Source organism: Dasypus novemcinctus, chromosome 29 (assembly GCF_030445035.2).
Source record: "Dasypus novemcinctus isolate mDasNov1 chromosome 29, mDasNov1.1.hap2, whole genome shotgun sequence".
NCBI lineage: Eukaryota > Metazoa > Chordata > Mammalia > Cingulata > Dasypodidae > Dasypus > Dasypus novemcinctus.
Genome location: NC_080701.1, coordinates 11,763,532 through 11,784,103, shown reverse-complemented (window position 1 = coordinate 11,784,103; position 20,572 = coordinate 11,763,532). Strand labels below are relative to the sequence as shown.

The 20,572-nt window shown below is 36.7% G+C and overlaps 1 protein-coding gene across 1 annotated transcript in view; it reads right to left on the bottom strand.

The window, feature by feature from the left end:
- The window catches only part of TNKS (tankyrase), a 244,142-nt gene that overhangs the window by 57,296 nt on the left and 166,274 nt on the right, over positions 1–20,572 (bottom strand). Inside the window, exons 6-11 of the mRNA XM_058290097.2 lie at positions 12,204–12,298; positions 10,724–10,790; positions 10,247–10,433; positions 9,221–9,342; positions 7,660–7,751; positions 7,486–7,564 (exon numbers count right to left, since the gene is read on the bottom strand). Of these exons, the coding sequence (XP_058146080.1) occupies positions 7,486–7,564; positions 7,660–7,751; positions 9,221–9,342; positions 10,247–10,433; positions 10,724–10,790; positions 12,204–12,298 (642 nt within the window). The remainder of the gene's footprint in view (positions 1–7,485; positions 7,565–7,659; positions 7,752–9,220; positions 9,343–10,246; positions 10,434–10,723; positions 10,791–12,203; positions 12,299–20,572) is intronic.

The following is a 20,572-nucleotide window of genomic DNA, read 5'->3' as shown; positions in this document are numbered from 1 at the left end:
AACTTTGGGACTATGTTCACAATTTGGGCAAGCCTAGCTGAACCTAACCTACCTTCCAGGACTCCCCAGTAAACACCTCCATGTCAGCTGGACCAAAGCTCATGCTCATTGTACATGCTGCTTCTTTCAGAAAAGCAGTTCTATCTGCCTTTCTGGACTATGAGATCCAGTCCAAGCCTCACCTCTTCTATGAAGACTTCCTTGATTACCAGAAGCCTCAATGTTATCCCTTTCTAAACAAATAGGCCAGTTTTGTACTAAACTATTTTATTGTAACACTGGGTAGTTTTGGTTTAACCAGTTACACATTACTGAGATTATGGAGACTGTGTAATATAGGTCTTAGGGGTACTCTAGAAATCTCTTATTAAGGTACATAGGAAATTCTCAAATATATGCTGGTTGGTTATTTTAAAACATTTATATATACCCACCAAAAATGAGGTTAAGGAAAGATTTGGACAAATGACCTGTCTGCAAACTTTCATCATTAACCACCAAGGTTGTCACACTCAGTCCACTTATTAAGGCAAAAATTCATCAAAATTCTCAATGGTATTTCACAAAACTATCATGAAATACTGACATATTTAATTCTATCACATTTGCCAGCAGAAAAATATGATTATACATATACAACATAAAAGCATCACTATTAGAAGTACTGGTAGAAAACACAAACTGCTGAACTAAACTTCTTGTTTTTCCGTGAGTAGTTCTTTGTTACATCTTCACCAAGGGAGAAAAAAACCCTGAAATTAAGAACACGCTAATCGTTAACATTTTTTGTGAAATTGGAATAAATTATTCAATTATAGTGATGGAAATCCCCAGTCAGGCTTGTTGAGTCTTGAGAACATGGTGTGAGAACCAATATATTAAAATACAGATTTTACCAAGTTATTCCTCTGCTCAAAATTAAATGACTCTTCCGTGCCTTCCAATAAGGATGAATCTCTTAGCATATTACTGAAAACCATCATAAATGACTTCTATGCCACCTTCCTTTCTACTTCTATTTTTCACCACAATCTGAGAAGATCAGCTATGCTCCAGCCTTATGAGATTTCACTGGAGTTTCATTTTACAAAGGTGCTAGTTTCTAACACCATTGCAAAAGATATAATTTGCCTCTGATCAAGATTACCCTTTGAAATATTTTAGCAAATGCTATAGTAGAGTTACATGCAAAGTTTCTCAGTAATCCAACCACCAGTCAGTTTTACCTCCAGTATCTGAGCAGATCAAATGAACAGCAGATAAATAATATACAGTAACTTTAACTATTAAAAACATACTATGATGTGTTATAACAGTGGGTGGAGATCTATACAATGAACGGGAAGGTGTTATACCCCCATTCTGGGGAGGCCTGATGTTCTTCAAATAGAGGGGAAGGTATCTTTCGAGAGCATGGGTGGCTCCCAATAGGGGAGGACAGACTAGTGTGTCAAGCCCTCAGCATTGTTGCAAGTGTCTATGAATCTTGTCCTTCAAGCAGTGAAGCTTGATTGTCACTGTGGGCCCTGAGAGGAGGGGGAGAGAGGAATAGAATAGATGGAAGGTGGGTAACTGGGGGGCAATGGAACTGTTCTACATGATCATGCAATGATGGATACAGGCCATGTTAAATTTTACCAAAAATTTATAAAAATGTATAGTCCAAAATGTACACCATAATGTAAACCATAATGTGACCATGGTTAGTAGCTCTGTTTCAATATTTGTACATCAGCTGCAACAAATGTAACATCCACGTGTAAAAAGATCATTACTGGGGAAGGGGGAAAAGGGTTTGATGTTGGGTATATGGGAGTCCCCTGTGTTCTACATGTACTTTACTGTGACCTAAAACTTTTTGAAGATATAATAAAGAAAACAACAACAAAGGATGTAGATACTGAGGAAGAAATGGACGATTCCCTTGCCACTGTACATACAGGGCAACACCTATTACAGTGATGAAAGGCAAAATGTCAAAAAAAATTTTAATGATATTTTTCAGTTTTTAATACCCCAATTTATTTTTTCTAACTTTATTTTAGTTTTTCTAAATTGTTATGTATTCCATTTCTAATCTTTAAACCTATCATTACTATTTCATTTTCCTATAATTGAATTTGCAATATATTAGGCTTCATTTTTGAAGAAGTTTTGGATCACAGAGGGGTTCAATTATGGAAGGGGAGGGGCACTGATGTGCGGTGTCATTGATGGGGGATGCCCAGGTGGGAAGGAGTTCTCCAGGCCATGCATATAGGATATACAGATATGTTTGGATGTACGTTGGATATTGACACAGGGGGTAGAATTTCACATCACAACTGAAGGGAGTACTGATCTCTCATCCTGGGGAACTCTGTCGCACTCTCCAATGGAGCAGCAACAATCCTCCAAGTGCAAGGGCAAAGACCAGTGAAGAAGGATGGTCCAATGATGGGCCCTTGATACTGATGACTATGCTTAGGGAGCCTGTGTGCTTGAAATTTCAACTAGGCCTAGAGCTGCAGGGTGCCTAAGAGTTACCTCCTGAGAACCTCCATGTTGCCCAAATACGGCCACTCTCTAAGCCAAAGTCAGCAGGTAAATGCATTACCTTCCCCCCAGTGTGGGACATGACTCCAGGGGATGAGCCTCCTTGGCACTCAGGGACTACTACCAAGCACCAGTTGGTGATGCAACTAGAAAAAGACCTTGAATAAAAGGGAGAAATGGTGAAGACAAATGAGTTTATATGGCTAAAGGACTTCAAAATGAGTTGGGAGGTCATCAGAGGGGTCAAGCTTACGCATGTCCCAGCAGGATCCCAGAGACAGCTAAAGTAGATACAACCCCAGGTAGTGGTGCTCCTGAGGGCTATGGAGACACCCAGGTCCTGGGGTCATGGCAGATGACTCTGGAGTTCAGTGCCTTGCCAGTGGGTCCTACTGTGGAATTTGTGCTCCTGAGTGTGATGAGTTGGACTCAGATGTGATCTCTCTACACATGCCTCTTCTGTCATTTTTACTGAACCTGTGTTTGACACTGGTGTTGGTGTATGCTCAGGAGACTTGAATCTCTGGGCTGTCGATGTGACAGCTGGGCTCTGAGTCTCAGGAGAGTTGCAACACCTACTCTCTAGTTTGTTGGACTTACCCAGGTCAGCTAACAAGGAGGTGAGGATAGTCAACCACCACACCAGGGAGTTGAGTCTACAACTGCAAGCAGGAGAATCCCATCCACTGGCCATGTGGGATCTAAGCTCCATCTCGATTTAGAGGTGGAGTGGACATCGCCATCCCAGGGTCCTCAGGATGGAGGACTAAAAAAGGATTAGAGTAGACTTACTGGTATTCTAGTATAGAATTATTGTTGACTCTAGCAATGGAAGAAACCATATCACTGATGTGGAGAAGGTGGTGGCCATGGGAGTTGCTGAGGGCAGGGAGAGGGAAGAAGAGGTGTGATATGGGTGCATTTTCGAGACCTGGAGCTGTCCTGAATGATACTGCAGGGACATATGAAGGACATTATATATTCTGTCATAACCCACTGAATGGACTGGGAGAGAGTGTAAACTACAATGTAAACTATAATCTATGTTGTGTAGCAGTGCTCCAAAATGTATGAATCAAATGCAATGAATGTGTCACACTGATGAAAGAGGTTGTTGATGTGGGAGGAGTAGGGGTGCGGTAGGGAGTGGGATATATGGGAACCTCTTATATTTTTTAATGTAACATTTTGTGTGGTCTATGTATCTTTAAAAAAAAAGACAAAAGATTTTAAAAAAACATACTATGAGCAATACAGAACTTAAACATATATGCAGAACTGAGTGCAATATAGAAAACAGATATACTTCTCCCATCTCACGGAGTGAGTGGACAAAAATACTTGACATTATTAAAATAATTTTTCTTTCTTTCCCTGGCTCCCTCTCTTTTGGGAGGGGGGATTCCTGAGTACAATTCCACTGTACATTCTGTGTTTTCATTTCTCTATTATATTATTTTTTTTTAAGATTTATTTTATTTAATTATTTCCCACCACCACCCCCCCTTGTTGTTTTGTGCTGTCTGTTGTGTGCTCGTTTGCTTTTTAGGAGGCACCAGGAACTGAACCCAGGGCCTCCCATGTGGGAGGGAGGTGTCCAATAGCTTGAGCCACCTCCACTCCGCTTGTTGAGTCTCTCATTTTGTTTCCTCATTGTGTGTCTTTGTTGCATCAGCTCACCTCTTCATGTCAGCTTGCTGCTTTGCTTGTCTTTTTTAGGAGGCACTGGAAGCCAACCCTCAACCTTCTCTGAGGTAGGCAGGTACCAACTGCTTGAGCCACATCCACTTTCCTCTACCATGCTATCCTTGGCTTAGATTTATTACTCTAATCTCTACTACCTTAAATGTTACAAAAATGCTAAATGATATTGATTCACTGTATTGATGGGGAAATATAAGGGGAGATCATCTGTGCATATCAACTGCAATATCAATATTGGGAGCACTGTAAAGAAAGGCCCACCTAAAGTATGAAATATAGCCCAAGAGCAGGAAGAGCATGCCTCTGAGATGACATGATTTTTGTCCTCTGGGCATCAAAACCCAAGTGATGATTATCTTTACTATTATTACTCTAAAGGGAACATACACTGACAACTCTTCACTCAGGCCAATACCTAGGTTTAACAATATTTAAAATATTCTAAAGAATTCTATTATTTAAATAAAAAAACAATCCAGAAAATACAGTCTAGTATTAAACCTATATTTAAGTGACTAAATGATCATTCAAGCTGAACTATAATAAATTAGATTCTTCTGAGAACTTCCAAATTAGTTACACATATGTATTGCTGCCCATAAGTCTTTTTTGTGTTCTCAACCTAAAAAAATATATTTGACAGATTTAATTTTATATATATCAGAGCGAATTTGTTCCCCATATCTTAGAGAGATACAATTTTAATTCTTAACATATATTCTATGGACCTAATGACATACATATGTATGAAATCTCAGCGCATTAGATAAAATTTTTGATTAAGTCTTCTTTTAGCTCTAGTTCTATTTCCCCCTCACAATCTCTACTTCAAGGATATGGTAGAAGATATCACTTAGGATGTCACTTACCATTCTGTACTAAAGAGAACATTTTCTAAGGTACAGAAATTGCCTCAATAGAGGACTAGGCTGCATTTAATGTGTCACACTTCACAAACAGCTATGTATTCAGAAGGTGTCAGAAGAATAACAGACCTCTGACAGTTTTAGAGACAAAACATATTCCCCTTTTTTCTTGTAACCAGAGATAGTAATCTTAGGCAGGTAGCTTCATCTACTTCTATCTGAGAAGTAAAAATAATTTTCCTAGAAATGTATAATTGAGTAAACTGGTATAAAATCACAAAGGTGTTTGGCCTTAAATTTTGTTGAATACTGATAATTGATTACATCAGTTACTATACATATATCTTGAGTCTACATTTCTGTAATTGGCTTTCTAAGAGAAGGAGCACTCTTATGAAGGAGCTTCCTAAAGCAGGATTCTGCTCATGCTACCTGCCTATTCAAAAAGTTCAAAAGGTTCTCCAAGCATTATAAGAACAAAACCTAAACTGTCTAATTGGGACTACCAAGATTTAGCTCAACAAATCATATCTTCTGTTTAACAAACCAACCCCTTTGCGTTGCTGGTTTTGAGTCCTTATTTAAAATATATCCTCTGCATTTTGAATACTTCTACATATCTAATTACTAGACATTCATAGCTAAAACTTTACTTTCTTTTTTTAAGATTTATCTTATTATTTATTTCTCTCCCCTTTTCCACTGTTGTCTGCTGTGTCCATTCGCTGTGTGTTCTTCTGTGTCAGCCTGTATTCTTGTCATGCGGCACCAGGAAACCGTGTTGCTTTTTTTGTAGTTGTTGAGTCATCTTGCTGCATTAGCTCTTTGTGTGTGTGGTGCCACTCCTGGGAGGGCTGTGCTTTTTTCGTGTGGGGCGGCTCTCCTTGCAGGGCGCGCTGCTTGCGCGTGAAGCACCCCTACACGGGGCACAGCCTGCGTGGCACGGCACTCCCTGTGTGCGGGCCAGCTCACCACACACCGAACCCTGGACCTCCTATATGGTGGCAGATGCTCTATCAGTTGAGCCACAACTGCTTCCCTAAAACTTTACTTTCTTCATGAAATTTCTCCAATCTCTCCCCCAACCTGTTGCCAACAAAGGAAGTAAATAGTTCTCTCGTTTGAATTCCAACAGCAATCTTTCTCATTTAGAAAATTCTGTTTTCAAGTTTAAAATTATATAGATATGATGGCTAGATGAAATATTTACATCATTTTCCAGCAACAACAACAATAACAACAAAAAAGTGGACATTTCCCAAATAAGAATCTATCTTATTTTTTAAAATTTCTTTAAAAAAGTAGTTACTTTGTCATTCACTCGAAAAAAGAATGTAACTTTTACCTTTAAGAGTCTGATTTATGTTTCTTAAAAACAAAACAAAACAGCAAAAGATTGCCTTAGTCATTCACTGTGAAATCAAAGTAACACCAGTTGGGATAACATCCATCAATCCACTCATCTGGACACATGAAACTGCAGTAAGTCACAACACACTGAAAATGAACAGATGAGTGAGTCTGCCACTGTCAGCTCCTCCAGACCATGAAATTTCCACTTCCTCTGCAGGAAATCTTGGTAGCTGACAGGGCTCAGAGGAGTGACACAGACCTTGTGAGGGTGTCAGCATCAATCTGTATTAAATATTAGTATACCTCAATCCCTTTATATTAAAATAAAAATAATACAAATTAAAATTCTAGTATTTTTCCCAATGGCCTGTCTTGTCTGTTCTGTAGGATACCTGCACCCTACTTTGGAGACTTCTGCTTTCAAATATACATCCTGGAGGATTTAAAACTTTACAAGTCCCAGTCACCTTAAAAAACAACCAGTTTGCTACCACCTTCCCTCAAGGATGCACAGTTTCAGAGAATGCTGCTCAGACAATGTCAATAAAATACTGATTTTATATTTCTTTAATGTACAGGCTATTTGAAAAAATTCTCATTAGCAACCTGAAGTACAAATGTCCTTTAAGTAAATATCTTAGATATTTTTAAGTAGATATTTTTGACTATTGTTAACATAAATCATTTTCTAACAAACCACCACTGACTTGCTGTCAAAATATATCATTGATTTAAAATAATATTAACTTAAAATAATGTAAAGTTGACTCTCCAAATGAGAAAACTGTAGGTATATTTTACTTGCTTTATAGAAGAATGACATTAAAGTACAAAGAAATTCAAGTATTTATGTTTATTACTAACAAGACTTAAATCAGATTAAAAGTAGAATCTATGAGTTCAAATATAATCTATCAATCCTTTATAAAATTAATTTCTTCAGGAAAATTACGGGAAAAGTAGCGGTCTTAAAAGTAGCTAGCTACTTACAGCAAGGCTGGGCCCTTACTTCAGGTGTTTGCCTTACCTTTGCGCCATGCTTGTGCAGAACTTCCATGACGTCATTGTGAGCTCTTTCTGCTGCAACGTGCAGGGGAGTCATGAAACTAGGGAGGGGAGAAAGGGAAAAGGTAATGTCACTCCCCACTTTACTGCATGTTTTCTTTAAGAAGTAAGCAACTCCTTCTGCAGTTACACTTACTCTTTATTTTTTTCATTAACATTTGCTCCTTTTCTGAGTAACAATTCTGTCACTTGCTTTCTTTTGGGATGTAGGGAGGCCACAGCACAGTGCTATAAAATAATGCAACTATGTTAGTAAAATAAATTTCTATTTAAAGGTGGAAATCATAATAAATAACATCTGTTGACTTTTTGGAATGTAAGAACATCAGAACACACATATATTCTAAATTATGGAGATGATAAAAATTCCTTCTGAATACAATGGAAATATAAAACATAAGACTTTAAACTAAGATGAAATTATGTTCTTAGTTAAACAATAATAAAAGAAATTTTGTTTCTTTTCTGTTAGCCAATAAATAATTACCCAGTATATATTCTATTCAAAGCATCAGAATGCTGCCTCTCCAAAGCTACAGAAACAGATAGTTAAATTACTCAATTCTTCATTTAGGCTGTCAGCCACATAAATCAATATTTTTCAAACATTTCCATAGAAGTACTCTGGTACCTACAGTATAGGTGAAGAAGTCTATATGCCCAGGGATAGGCAAGAGGGTGACAGATTTGAAGAAGCTTAGGGGAAAAAGTATTCTTAGAAGTTTTATGTTTTACATTAATATTTACACAAGTTTTGTATCTTACATCATTTTATATTAACTTTTATATAAAATTTTAAAAGTGAAAAATTACTACTGAATAAAATGAACCCTTCAGGAAAGCAGGCCAGGTTTATTCCATAGTTTTGAGTACTTCCTGGCAAAATGCTGTGCAGCTTCAAAGTATGTGAACTCAGCTTTGAAAGCCAGATATTTAAATGCACATACAGTTGGCCCATTTCAGTTTTGTGACTCTTTTAATGTTTCCAGCAGATACTGACTGCTAAAGTTTGATCTTCTATTTGCACCCTATGTATGTGAGAATGCTGACTTAAGCATGTTTAGAGGTCTGAGATACAGGCATCACGTATGCGTCAATCCTGAATTCAGGAATAACTTGAATTCAGGAGTAATCATCAGCCTTATACCTGAGCCACATATAGTCAATGAAAAGGAAAATGAATTCATCTTTCTGAAAGCGCATTAAGTACAAATAGTTTAAAAGGTAATTTAGAAATCCAGAATAGAAAATTTATAATTTTATCCTTTTCTAGAACAAAGCAATTAGTTCTTTGAAGACAGTTGCTCAAAAGGATGATGGAATTATCTTTGAAAGTACACTTTAATCTGCTACAGACAACAAAAATAATATTTATCTAGGAACCATAAGAAAAAATATTCTTAAAGGAAAACCACATCTTAAAATTTTATGAAAGCATTGGCCACAAGGTAGACTTGTTATAATAAGATTGTATAAAAACAAAGATTAAAAATAATTCCCAAATTGAGGTTGAGCAAATGTCTATTTTCTCACGCCTATAAAAGGAATTATCCCCTAATCCAAATTTAAAAATCACGGCATCCAACATTAAAATGCAAATTCCTAGCATTTCAGATACTGAAGTGATTCTAAGCCTTCTGAAAGAAAAACCCTATTTTGTGCTTATCCCAAGGAATGAATTAACAATAAAATCTTACCAGTGCTGTTTCATGGGACTGAGGTTGTTTGAAATTAATGATTTCCAAAGCAAGTGTTTTTTTAACTTTGGCTAGGTCTGCTTCTCTGGCTGCTTGTAGTAGAGAATGACCTTTAAATTCATCTGTTAATGAAATAACGATTGCATCAAAAAGTTTTAAAATTTATAAAAATCTTTAGCATGATCTTAAATGAGCAGGAAAGCTATCAATTTTACATATTCTGCTATTTAGCAATTGCAGCAATATGATGATAAAGGTGAGTGAGAATGAGGGTACAGATTAATGAAAAATTTTGAAATATATATGCTCTGAGATAATATCGTTTCTGAATTTTTAAAGGTGATGGAACTTAAGGTGAGATAATGAGAAATGTTTTCACATAAGAAAGCAGACCCAATTCTTTCATCCCTGGAGACTAGATAGGAAATTGATACTAAGTTTTCCAAAATTCATCAATTCATACTAATAAATAACATTGAGTGTGGTGTTGGTCACATGACTAAATGTGTCAGGCAAAACTACAGAACTCTACACTAAAAAGGAGGAATAAAAAAGATTAATTAGATAATATGGATAAAGTGTTTACCCAGGGCTTGAGAAATAGGCAATATTCAATAGTATTTGATATTATCCATTAACAATAATTGAATAAGAACAGAAGTGGTATAAATTCAGAGATTTTTTTTCCCATTTTGTTCTCTGCTGTATCCACAGTGCCTGGTACATAATAGGTATTAAATAAATGGTTGTTGGTTGATTCTCCTTATTAGTTTTAAAAAGAAAAGGGAGTCTCAACACATGAATTAAAAATAGGCTTGAATAAACACAAACTATAAAAACAAGGTATATATAAACAAGGTGAGATTTCCATGGAATTCAGGAAGAAAAGCATATGATTAAAAAAAAGGATTAAACTACTGCACTGAATAAGAATGGAAGGATATTATTTAAATTAGACAAAACACTAGCCCTAATTACTGTTTCAATTTACAACAATCAGTAATGACTTTAGGAATAAATACACACAAGTCAATCTCTCCCGGAGCTCAGGAGTTGGAGCCATATCCACAGCACTTTTGCCATGACAATTGACTAATGTTGGATCTGCGCCATGGCTAAGTAACAAAGAGCAGACTTCCACGCGATTCTTGGAAGCAGCCTCATGTAGTGGAGTAAACTGCCAGAGATCCATAGCATTAACACAAGCTCCATGCTGAAATGAGAAAAAGAGTTTGAGATCAGTCATCATTTCCCTGGACCAAATAAAACTCGAAAGATACTTATTAGCTATAACTCTTTGGAATGTCAAATGATTTAATCTCGTCAATGTCAGTCTTGAAAACAGCTTTTAAAATAGACTGAATTTAATGACTGAAAATTTTTAAGACAATGGTAATATTTTAAAGAAATATTTTATTCTCTTAAAAATATTACTGGCCAAAATCATGAATGCTTATTAGTTAAAAGTAACAAATTATATTCAATATTTTCAATTTCTCTTACCTTTAGTAGCAATTCTGTCACCTCATAATGTCCATATGAACATGCATTATGAAGAGGCACAAGTCCACTAAATGAAAAATAAATTAAAAAAATAGTAGTCATTTATCCAAACTAATCCCAATACAATTATATATTAAAATATTTTTAAGCATTTGATAAAAGATACAAGGCACAGCTTATGGTCAACCTTTTGTAATTATCTTGTTTTTTATGTATCCAATCTTTAACAACAATCATAAAAATACCAGTCAGAAGAATATTTAAGTAAAAGGAAAAAGATGTGCTAAAAAGAACATGCTTTATATATCAAGTATTTACAGTGAATAAATGTTAATTAGTTGTGAACTGAAATAATCGTACCATTTTGATTCACTTTCATGGTAATTTCCAATATAAAAATCAAATGTCCAAAGCACTATAACTTTCACATCAAACTATCATTCTAAATGAGTCAGAGACCCCTTTTTTGTGGTGTACTTCGCTTGATTATCATCTATTATACACCCATCTGCTTTCAGACATGAACAAGGAAACAGATTTACAAAAGCATCAAGCATTTATGCCCCTGTACTAGTGGGATATCACTGACATATAGCACAAAACCTGGCACAGGCAAGAGAGAGATAAAGCACCCAAAGATTTAAAACAGATGAATTCCCCTTCTGATAATTGTCTTCATTTCTATGTCTCATGACATAGAGAGGGGCAAAGCAGCAGAAACTCTCCCCCAGGATATCTCTTCTCTATGCTGCTAAGCATAAGAGTACAGTATCAATCAGCTTTACCTGGGTAGTAGGTTCAATTAGCTTTAAGCATCACAACGTGGAATACTGAGATATGGCAGCCCATCGCAGAGGACAGCAGACCCAATTCATATATCTCTGGACTACATAGAAAACTGGTACAAAGTTTTCCAAAATTCACCCAATATTAAAATAAATATGACAAGTGCTTTCTTGGTTCCCCTTACCAAACCTCCTCCCTAATCTACCATTTTGGCCCGTTTTTATTTTTGTTTTTTCAGGTTTCTCAGGTTAGATGTCCAAGATTTCATCAGAAAAAAGAAAATCAGAAGATTTTACGCTTTAATTTAGTTTATTAATAAGAGATCCTTATACCTTTATACCTTTTAAACAAGAAATCATCAGAATTTTTAATCTATTTTTCTAAAATGAAACGAAAGAGTAGGAAAATAATTTCAATAGAGGGGAACAAATTATAACTTCATATAATAGAACAGTATTTTAGCAATAAAATTAAACTTACTTAGAAAATATAAGTATCCTTAATAAGTAGAAACATAAAAATAAAGTTTGAAATCAAAGTTGTGAACATTCTTAAAGTATGATAAGCTATAAAGAAATGATTTTCCTTGCCTAGAGCTTAAATATCAGATAGCTTTAAAGTATCAGATATTGAAAGTAAAAAAATAATAATCTGTAAGTGAAACCACTAAAAGGAAATAAATTGATAGACTTACCCTTTGTCTTTTGCATGAACGTCAGCACCATGCTGAAGAAGAAGTTGAACTATTCGAACCCTGTTGTAGCCGGCTGCCAGATGTAAAGGAGTAGACTAGGAAAAAAAAAGAAAAACACACCCCCACTTCAGGTAAATAATTTTTGCTTTGCCATTTAATCCATATATATTTGAATTTAAATACAATTAATGTTAACATATCCAGACAATACTAGATCAAAATGTTGAAAATTCACATTTTGTAATTGGGTAAGAGACAATTCAACAGAGGATTGTGGGAAGATGGTGCAGGAGTAAACTCCAGGAATCATTCCTTCCCCAAAACTATTGACCTGGCAGGAACTGTCTGAATCAACTACTTTGAAACTTGGAATCTAGTGGAATACTGAGCATCCAGGGAGGAGTGGTAGAAAGAGGTTGGTAAATTCTGATAAATACTGGTGGGTTTCACCTACCTGCAGTGGCCACCATGGCCATTCCCCCAGCTTCGTGGTAGGCAGCAGTGGGGACTGGAGATTGGCTCCTGGCGCAGTTTAGTTAGTGCCAGGGCGGACCATAAAAATCTAGCTCTCCAAACTCCTGGGGTATGTGGTCTGATCTCAGATCTCTACCTTTGATCAGCTACTTCAGATTGCTGGGGGACAGCTCTGGGGGCAGCCAATGTTCCAAACCCCCTGTCTGGCAAAGGTGGCAGAGGAATCTTAAAGACAGTAACTTTCCTCAAAACTACCTGAAACAGTTAAAGTGCTGCATTAACAGGGCAAGTGTTGAATTAAGAAAACTCAGCTTTACAAGCCACAGAAGAAGCCTCTGGCACTTTTGCTGGGTGCCTCTGGCACTCACCTAGGCGGAGCCACCTTGAGCTCCAATTGTGGGTCCCAGAGGGAGCAGAGTGGCCCCTGTATGCACACTGGGGTACATGCATGTCGGGGCCATCCTACCTGGTGGAAGTCTGAGGGACTAGGCCCTGGACCTTACTTCAGGCTCACTCTCCAAGAGTTTATCCTGAGAGCACAGAAGTGGTTTGCAGACAGCTGGACAGTGTAAGAACCACTTAAGTTGAAGTGGCCCGGAGCAAAAGACTACCTGCATTAAATCACCAAGAGAGCGCCCGGAAAGGAGAGGAGGTCTGTCTCGAAGCCAAACTCAGCATGTAAATGCAATGCCTTCCCCCCAGCGTGGGACATGACACCCGGGGATGAGCCTCCCTGGCACCGAGGGACCACTATCAACTACCAACTGATGATGCAACTGGAAAATGACCTTATACGGAAGGTTCAATGCGGATCAGCAGAATATCCCTGTCTACATAAAATAACATGACTTTAAAATGCTGTTTGACCTAATGTAAGAAATGGAAAGGAGAAATGAGTTTATATGGCTACGAGTCTCTAAAAAAGAGTCTGGAGGCTGGCAGAAGGATTGCCCTTATGCACAACTGAGCAGAGTCTGAGAGACAGATAAAGCAGATACAACCCCCAGATATTGGTTCCTTTGAGGGCTAAAGAGACCCATGGGAGTTATGGTCATGGCTGATGGGGTTAACCACCAGGTCAGAGGGCCCCTCTTTGGAAATGGTGTTTATGTGTGATGAATCTGGACTCAGATGGGATCTCTCTTCATAAGACTTTCATGCTAATGTGCTGGAGGTGCAGTTAGTGTTAGGGTTTAAGATATATTTAGGGGATTTGAATCTCTGGACTGACAATGTGATAGCCAGGTCCTGAGCCTCAACAGACTCCAGCACCTACAATCTGATTTATTGGACTTACCACACTCAGCTAAGATGGAGTTGAAGAAGGACAACCACCACACCATGGAGCCTAGAGTGATTACAACTGAAAGTGGGAGGATTGCATCCAGCATCCATGTGGAATCTGAGCCTCCTCTTGACATAGAGGTGCAATGGACACAACCAATCCAATATCCACATAGAAGAGGTGGCATTGGATTGGGAAAAGTGGACATGGTGGCTGATGGGTATGGGGAAAGGCAGGAAGAGATGAGAGGTGGAGGTGTCTTTGGGACATGGAGCTGCCCTGGATGGTGCTTCAGGGGCAATCACCGGACATTGTAAATCCTCACAGGGCCCACTGAATGGAATGGGGGAGAGTATGGGCCATGATGTGGACCATTGACCATGAGGTGCAGAGGTGCCCAAAGATGTACTTACCAAATGCAATGGATGTGTCATGATGATGGGAACGAGTGTTGCTGGGGGGAGGGAGAGGGGGGGTGGGGGGGTGGGGTTGAATGGGACCTCATATATATATTTTTAATGTAATATTATTACAAAGCCAATAAAAAAAAAATCACTTGGAAAAAAAAAAAAAAAGGAAAATAAAATAAAGACAGTGGAGGGAAAGAAGCAGGCTCCAGGTCCAGCCAGGCTAAGAAAGAGAGGATCCTGTACTTCCCATTTGCCTCAGCCTGATCTTAGAATAAGCTCTGAAGGAAACGACCAACCAAAGCAGGGCAACTTCACAAAGACAGTGAAAGGTGCTCTATTTACCTCGGTTTGTTTGTTTGGATTACTTACTGGCTTTCAAGAAAATCTCTGTCATATCACTAGCTGAACAAAAACTTAAGGAACAGACAGCTCAGGGACTGAATCTGAGAGTTAACATTTAAAAATATTGAACTGTACAATGTGTACAGATTATAAGAAAAAAAAGAAATAGGAAATGATGGCACAAAGGGTATATGAACTATATATATAGTATTGAAGATAAGTTGGTATCAAATCAAATATGATTGCTATAGATTTAAGATATTAAATTTTAATCCCATGGTAACCACAAAGAAAACACATGAAAAATACATTCAGAAATAAATGGGAAGGGATGCAAGATGATACAAAACAAAAACCAAATAAATATATAGGTAGGCATTAATGGAAGAATGGAGGGTTAAAAATGGTGTAAGACAAAGTCAAAATAGCAAAATGGCAGAAGAAAGTCCTGCAGTGCCACTAGTAACTTTGAATATAAATGGATTACTCTGTCCAGGAAAAAGGCAGAGATTGGCAGGATTAAAAAGCCCGACCCAACTATATACTCTTTACAAGAGACACATCATAAATACAAAGCTATAAGAAAGTTGAAAGTGAATGGACAGAAAAAACATACACAAAATATATATAAACAAAAGAAAGCTGAGGTAGCTATAGTAATATCAATTAAAATAGACTTTAAGTAAAAAAAAAAAAAAACAGTTATGAGGGACAAAGGTCACGAAGTCCTGATGATAAAGGGGGCATTTCAACAAGAAAACATAGCAATTATAAATACATACACCTCAAAGCATAGCCCCAAAACACATGAAGCAAATATTGGCAAATCTGAAGGCAGAAATAGATGGCTCTACGTTAATAGTAGAAAATTTCAATACTTTCAATAATGGGTAGAACATTTAGAAAGAAGATAAATGAGGAAATAAAAGTGAACAATTCTGTAAATCAACTAGACATAATAGACATATAGAGAAGACATCACCCAAGAGTAGCAGAATACACATCCTTCTCGAGTGTCCACAGATAGTTCTCTAGGATAGACCATATGTTAGGTCACAAAACAAGTCTCAATAAATTTTTAAATACTGAAATCATAAAAAGTATCTTCTCTGATCACAACAGAGAGAAAAAATCAATAATGCAGTAATGGAATATTCAAATATGTAGAAATTAAACAATGTACCCATTTTATGTTTTTTTCATTAAACATTTTTGAATTGAAGGATATTACTCATACCTGAACATACATAAATGATAAGTATATAGTAAAAGTTATGAATTTACCAAAAAAATGCATAACATCATTCATGCTCCCATATATGACCCCACCACCAACACATCGTATTGTTGTAAAACATTTGTTACAAGGTATGAAAGAGCATCATCAAAGTATTACTAGTAACTATAGTCCAAATCTTACATTTGGTATATTTTCCCCCCTAACCACTCTATTATTCTATTTTTGTTCATAAACCATACAATTGATCTGAAGTGTACAATCAATGGCATTTGGTACAATCATTGAGTTGTGCATTCATCACTTTAAAATAAAAAAATAAATAAGACAAATTACTATCAAACCCATGTTAGTTCTACCAATTACAAATCCTATGATGTACTGTCACCATTTCTATTCATTTCCAAACATTTCCAAATATTTTACTAATTCTGCACAGATTAAACCTCAGCTTTCTATTCTCTAATCACATTTTATTTTCTGGTGTCTTATATTCTAGCTATAACTCCATAAGTTTGCCCATTATATTTAGTTCATAAGAGAAAAATCAGATAATCTCTGTCCATTTGTGCCTGACTTGCTTCACTCAACATAATGTTCTCCAGGTTCAGCCATGTTGTCATATACTTCATGACTTCTTCACCTGCATAATATTCCATCATATGTACATACCACAATTTGTTTATCCATTTGTCAGTTGATGGGCACCTGGGTTGCTTCCCTCTTTTGGTAACTGTGAATAATGCTGGCAGTATGCATGTCTGTTCTTACACCTGCTTTCAGATCTTCTGGGTATATACCTAGTAGTGGTATTGCCAGGTCACATGGCATATCTACATCTAACTTCCTTTGGAACTGCCAAACAGACTTCCACAGTGGCTGTATCATTCTACATTCCCATCAGCAGTGAATAAGCACTCTTCTTTCCACACTTGCAGTTTCCTGGTTTTTGGTTTTTTTTTAAAAAAAAATAAGTGGCCATTCTAGTAGATTTGAAATGATATCTCATTGTAGTCTTTTTTTTAGAGGGAGGTTCCGGCCTGCCCCCACCCTGCTGTTTTAGCTGTGTCCATTCACTGTGTGATAGTCTGTGTCTGTTTCTCTTTATGTATTCTCTTATTGTTTTCTCCTTCTAGGATTCACTAGGAATCAATCCTGGGGACCCCCGATGTGGAGAGAGGGTCCCTGTCACTTGTGCCACCTCAGTTACTGTTGCCTCTTGCCTTGACTCTCTCTTTCATCCTCTTTTGTTGCATCACCATCTTGCTGCACGACCCGCCGCATAGGCACTGGCTCACTGCACAGGCACACTTATTTTTTTACCAGGAGGCCCCAGGGATCGAACCCCGGTCCCCTCATATGTTAGGCAGAAGTCCAATCACTTGAGCCACAGCCACTTCCCTCTCACTGTAGCTTTGATTAGCATTTCTCTAAGAGCTAGTGATGTTGAAATTTTTTTTCATGTGTTTTTTCACCATGTGTTGTTGTTTTTTTTTTAAAGAAAAAGGTCCATTCAGACCTTTTTACCACTTTATAATTGGGTCATTTTTCTTTTTATTGTGGAGTTGTAGGATCTCTTTATGTATCAAAGATATTAGACCCTTCTTGGATGTATGATTTCCAAATATTTTCTTCCATTGAGTAGGTTGCCTTTTTTAATCTTCTTCACAAAGTTCTTTGAGGTGCAGAAGTACTTAATTTTAAGTCTATTCATCTATTTTTTTTTCTTCTGTTACTTTTGATTTGGGGTGTAAGGTTTAAGAGATCCTCACCTACTACAAGATCTTGTAGATGTTTCCCTACGTTATCTTCTAGGAGTTTTATGTTCCTGGCTTTTATGTTTAGGTTTTTGATCCACTTTGAGTTGATTCTTATATAGGGACTGAGATAGGGGTCCTCTTTTATTCTTTTAGTTATGGATACCCAGTTATCAGCACCATTTGTTGAAGAGACTGTTTTGTCCCAGAAAAGCAGACTTGGTAGGCTTATCAAAAATCACCAGTTGACCACAGAGATGTGGGTTTATTTCTGAACTCTCAATTTGATTCCATTGATCAATGTGTCTATCTTTATGCCAATACAATGCTGTTTAGACCACTGTAGTTTTATAATACAATGAAGGCCAGGAAGCAGGAATCCTCTGATGTTGCTCCTTTTTTAAGGAAGTTTTTGGTTATTTGGGACCACTTTCCCTTCCAAATAAATTTGGTAATTTGGACTTTTCTATTTCTGTAACATAGGTTATTGGAATTTTGATTGGGATTGCATTGAATCTGTAAATTAGTTTGGGTAGAATAACATCTTCACAAGGTTAGTCTTCCAATCCATTAACAGGAACAGTTACTCCATTTATTTAGGTATTCTTTGATTTGTTTTAGCAGTATTTTGTAGTTTTCTGAACACAGATCCTTTACATCCCTGGTTAAATTAATTCCTAGATATTTGACTCTTTTTGTTGCTACTGTAAATGGAATATTTTTTCTTAATTCCCTCTTCAGCTTGCTCATTACTAGTGTATATAAACACTATTGATTGGCTCCAGCCATTTTGTCCAGGTTGCACGCCAGTTCATGCAGGATCGTTTAATAAAGTTCTTTTCTTCTGGAAAAAAAAACAAAAAACAAAAAACTAAAACCTAAAAAAACCATTACTGATTTTTGCATGCTGATCTTGTATCCTGCCACTTTGCTGAATTTGTTTATTAGCTTTAATAGCTTTGTTGTAGATATTCTGGAATTTTCTAAATATAGGATCATGTCATCTGTGAATAGCAAGCATTTTACTTTCTTTTTTTTCAATTTGATGCCTTTTATTCTTTTTCTTGCCTAAATGCTTTAGGTAGAACTTGCAGCACAATGCTGAATAATGGCGGTGACAGTGAGCATCCTTGTCTTGTTCCTGATCTTAGGGAAAACACTTTTAACCTCTCCCCACAAAGTATTATGTTGGCTGAGGGATTTTCATATATGACCTTTATTATGTCAAGGAACTTTCCTTCTATACCTATCTTTTGAAGTGTTTTTATCAAGAAAGGATGCTGGATTTTGTCACCTGCCTTTCCTGCATCAATCAAGAAGATCATGTGTATTTTTCCCTTTGATTTATTAATGTCTTATATTACATTAACTGATTTTGTTATGTTGAACCACCCCTGTATACCAGGAATAAAACCCACTTGATAGTGGTGTCTAATTCTTTTACTATGCTATTGGATTCAATTTTCAAGTCCTTTTGCATCTATGTTCATTAGAGATTGGTCTATAATTTTCTTTTCTTATAGTATCTTCATCTGGCTCTGATATTAGAGAGATGTTGGCTTCATAAAACATGTTGGGTAATTTTTCCTCCTTTTCAAGTTTTTGGAAGAGTTTAAACAGGACTGTTATTTATTTATTCATTTATTTGTTATTATTTTTAATTTTTTTACATTTTGGGAAGGTACTGGGGGTTGAACCCGGGACTTATACTTGTGAAGAGGCCCTCAACCACTGAGTTAAACCTGCTCCACAGGGTTAGTATTAATTCTTTTTTAAATGTTTGGTAGAATTCTTCTGTGAAGTCATCCGGTTCTGGACATTTCTTTGTTGGAAGATTTTTGATGACTGATTGAATCTCTTTACTAGTGACTGGTTTGTTGAGTTTTTGCATTTTTTATAGAGTCAAGGTATGTTATTTGTGCATTTCTAGGAATTTGTCCACTTCATAATAGGTTGGCACACAGTTTCTCATAATATCCTCTTCAGATCCTTTTTATTTCTGTGGGTTCAGTTGTAATGTCCCTCTTTTCATTCCTGATTTTATCTGCATCTTCTCTCTTTTTTACTTTGTTAGTTTTGCTAAGGGTTTGCTGATTTTATTGATCTTCTAAGAACGAGCTTTTCATTTTGTTGATTTTTTTCTAATGTTTTGTTGTTGTTCTCAATTTCAATTACTCCTAATCTTTGTTATTTCTTTCTGCTTGTTTTGGGATTGGTTTGCTGTTCTTTTTCTAGTTTTTCCAGGTGTTCAGCTAGGTCTTTGATTTTAACTTTTTTCTTTTTTAATGTAGGCATTTAGGGCTATAAATTTCCCTCTCAGCACTGCCTTTGCTGTACCCCCTAAGTTTGGATAAGTTATATTCTCATTTTCATTCTTCTCGCGATATCTACTAATTTCCCTTGCAATTTCTTCCTTGAACCACTGATTGTTTAGAAGTGTGCTTGTTTCGCCTCCATATATTTGCAAATTTCCCCTTTCTTGTCTATTATTGATTTCCAGCTTCATTCCATTTTGACCAGAGAAGGTGGTATAATTTCAATCTTCTTAAATTTTTTGAGAGCTGTTTTGTGGCCCAACATGTGATCTATCCTGGAGAAAGATCCATGAGCACTTGAGAAGAATGTATAACCTGCTGATATGGGGTGCAATATTCCATATATGTCAGGTCTAGCTTATCAAATTGTTCAAGTTCTGTTTACTTGTTGATCTTCTGCCCGGTTGTTCTATCTAGTGCTGTGAGGCCATGTTGAAGTCTCCAACTATTACTATAGAGACATCTATTTCTCCTTTCAGTTTTGCCAGAGTTTGCCTCATGTACCAAATATTCCCAAAGGGCACCCTGGTTAGGTGCATAGATATTTAT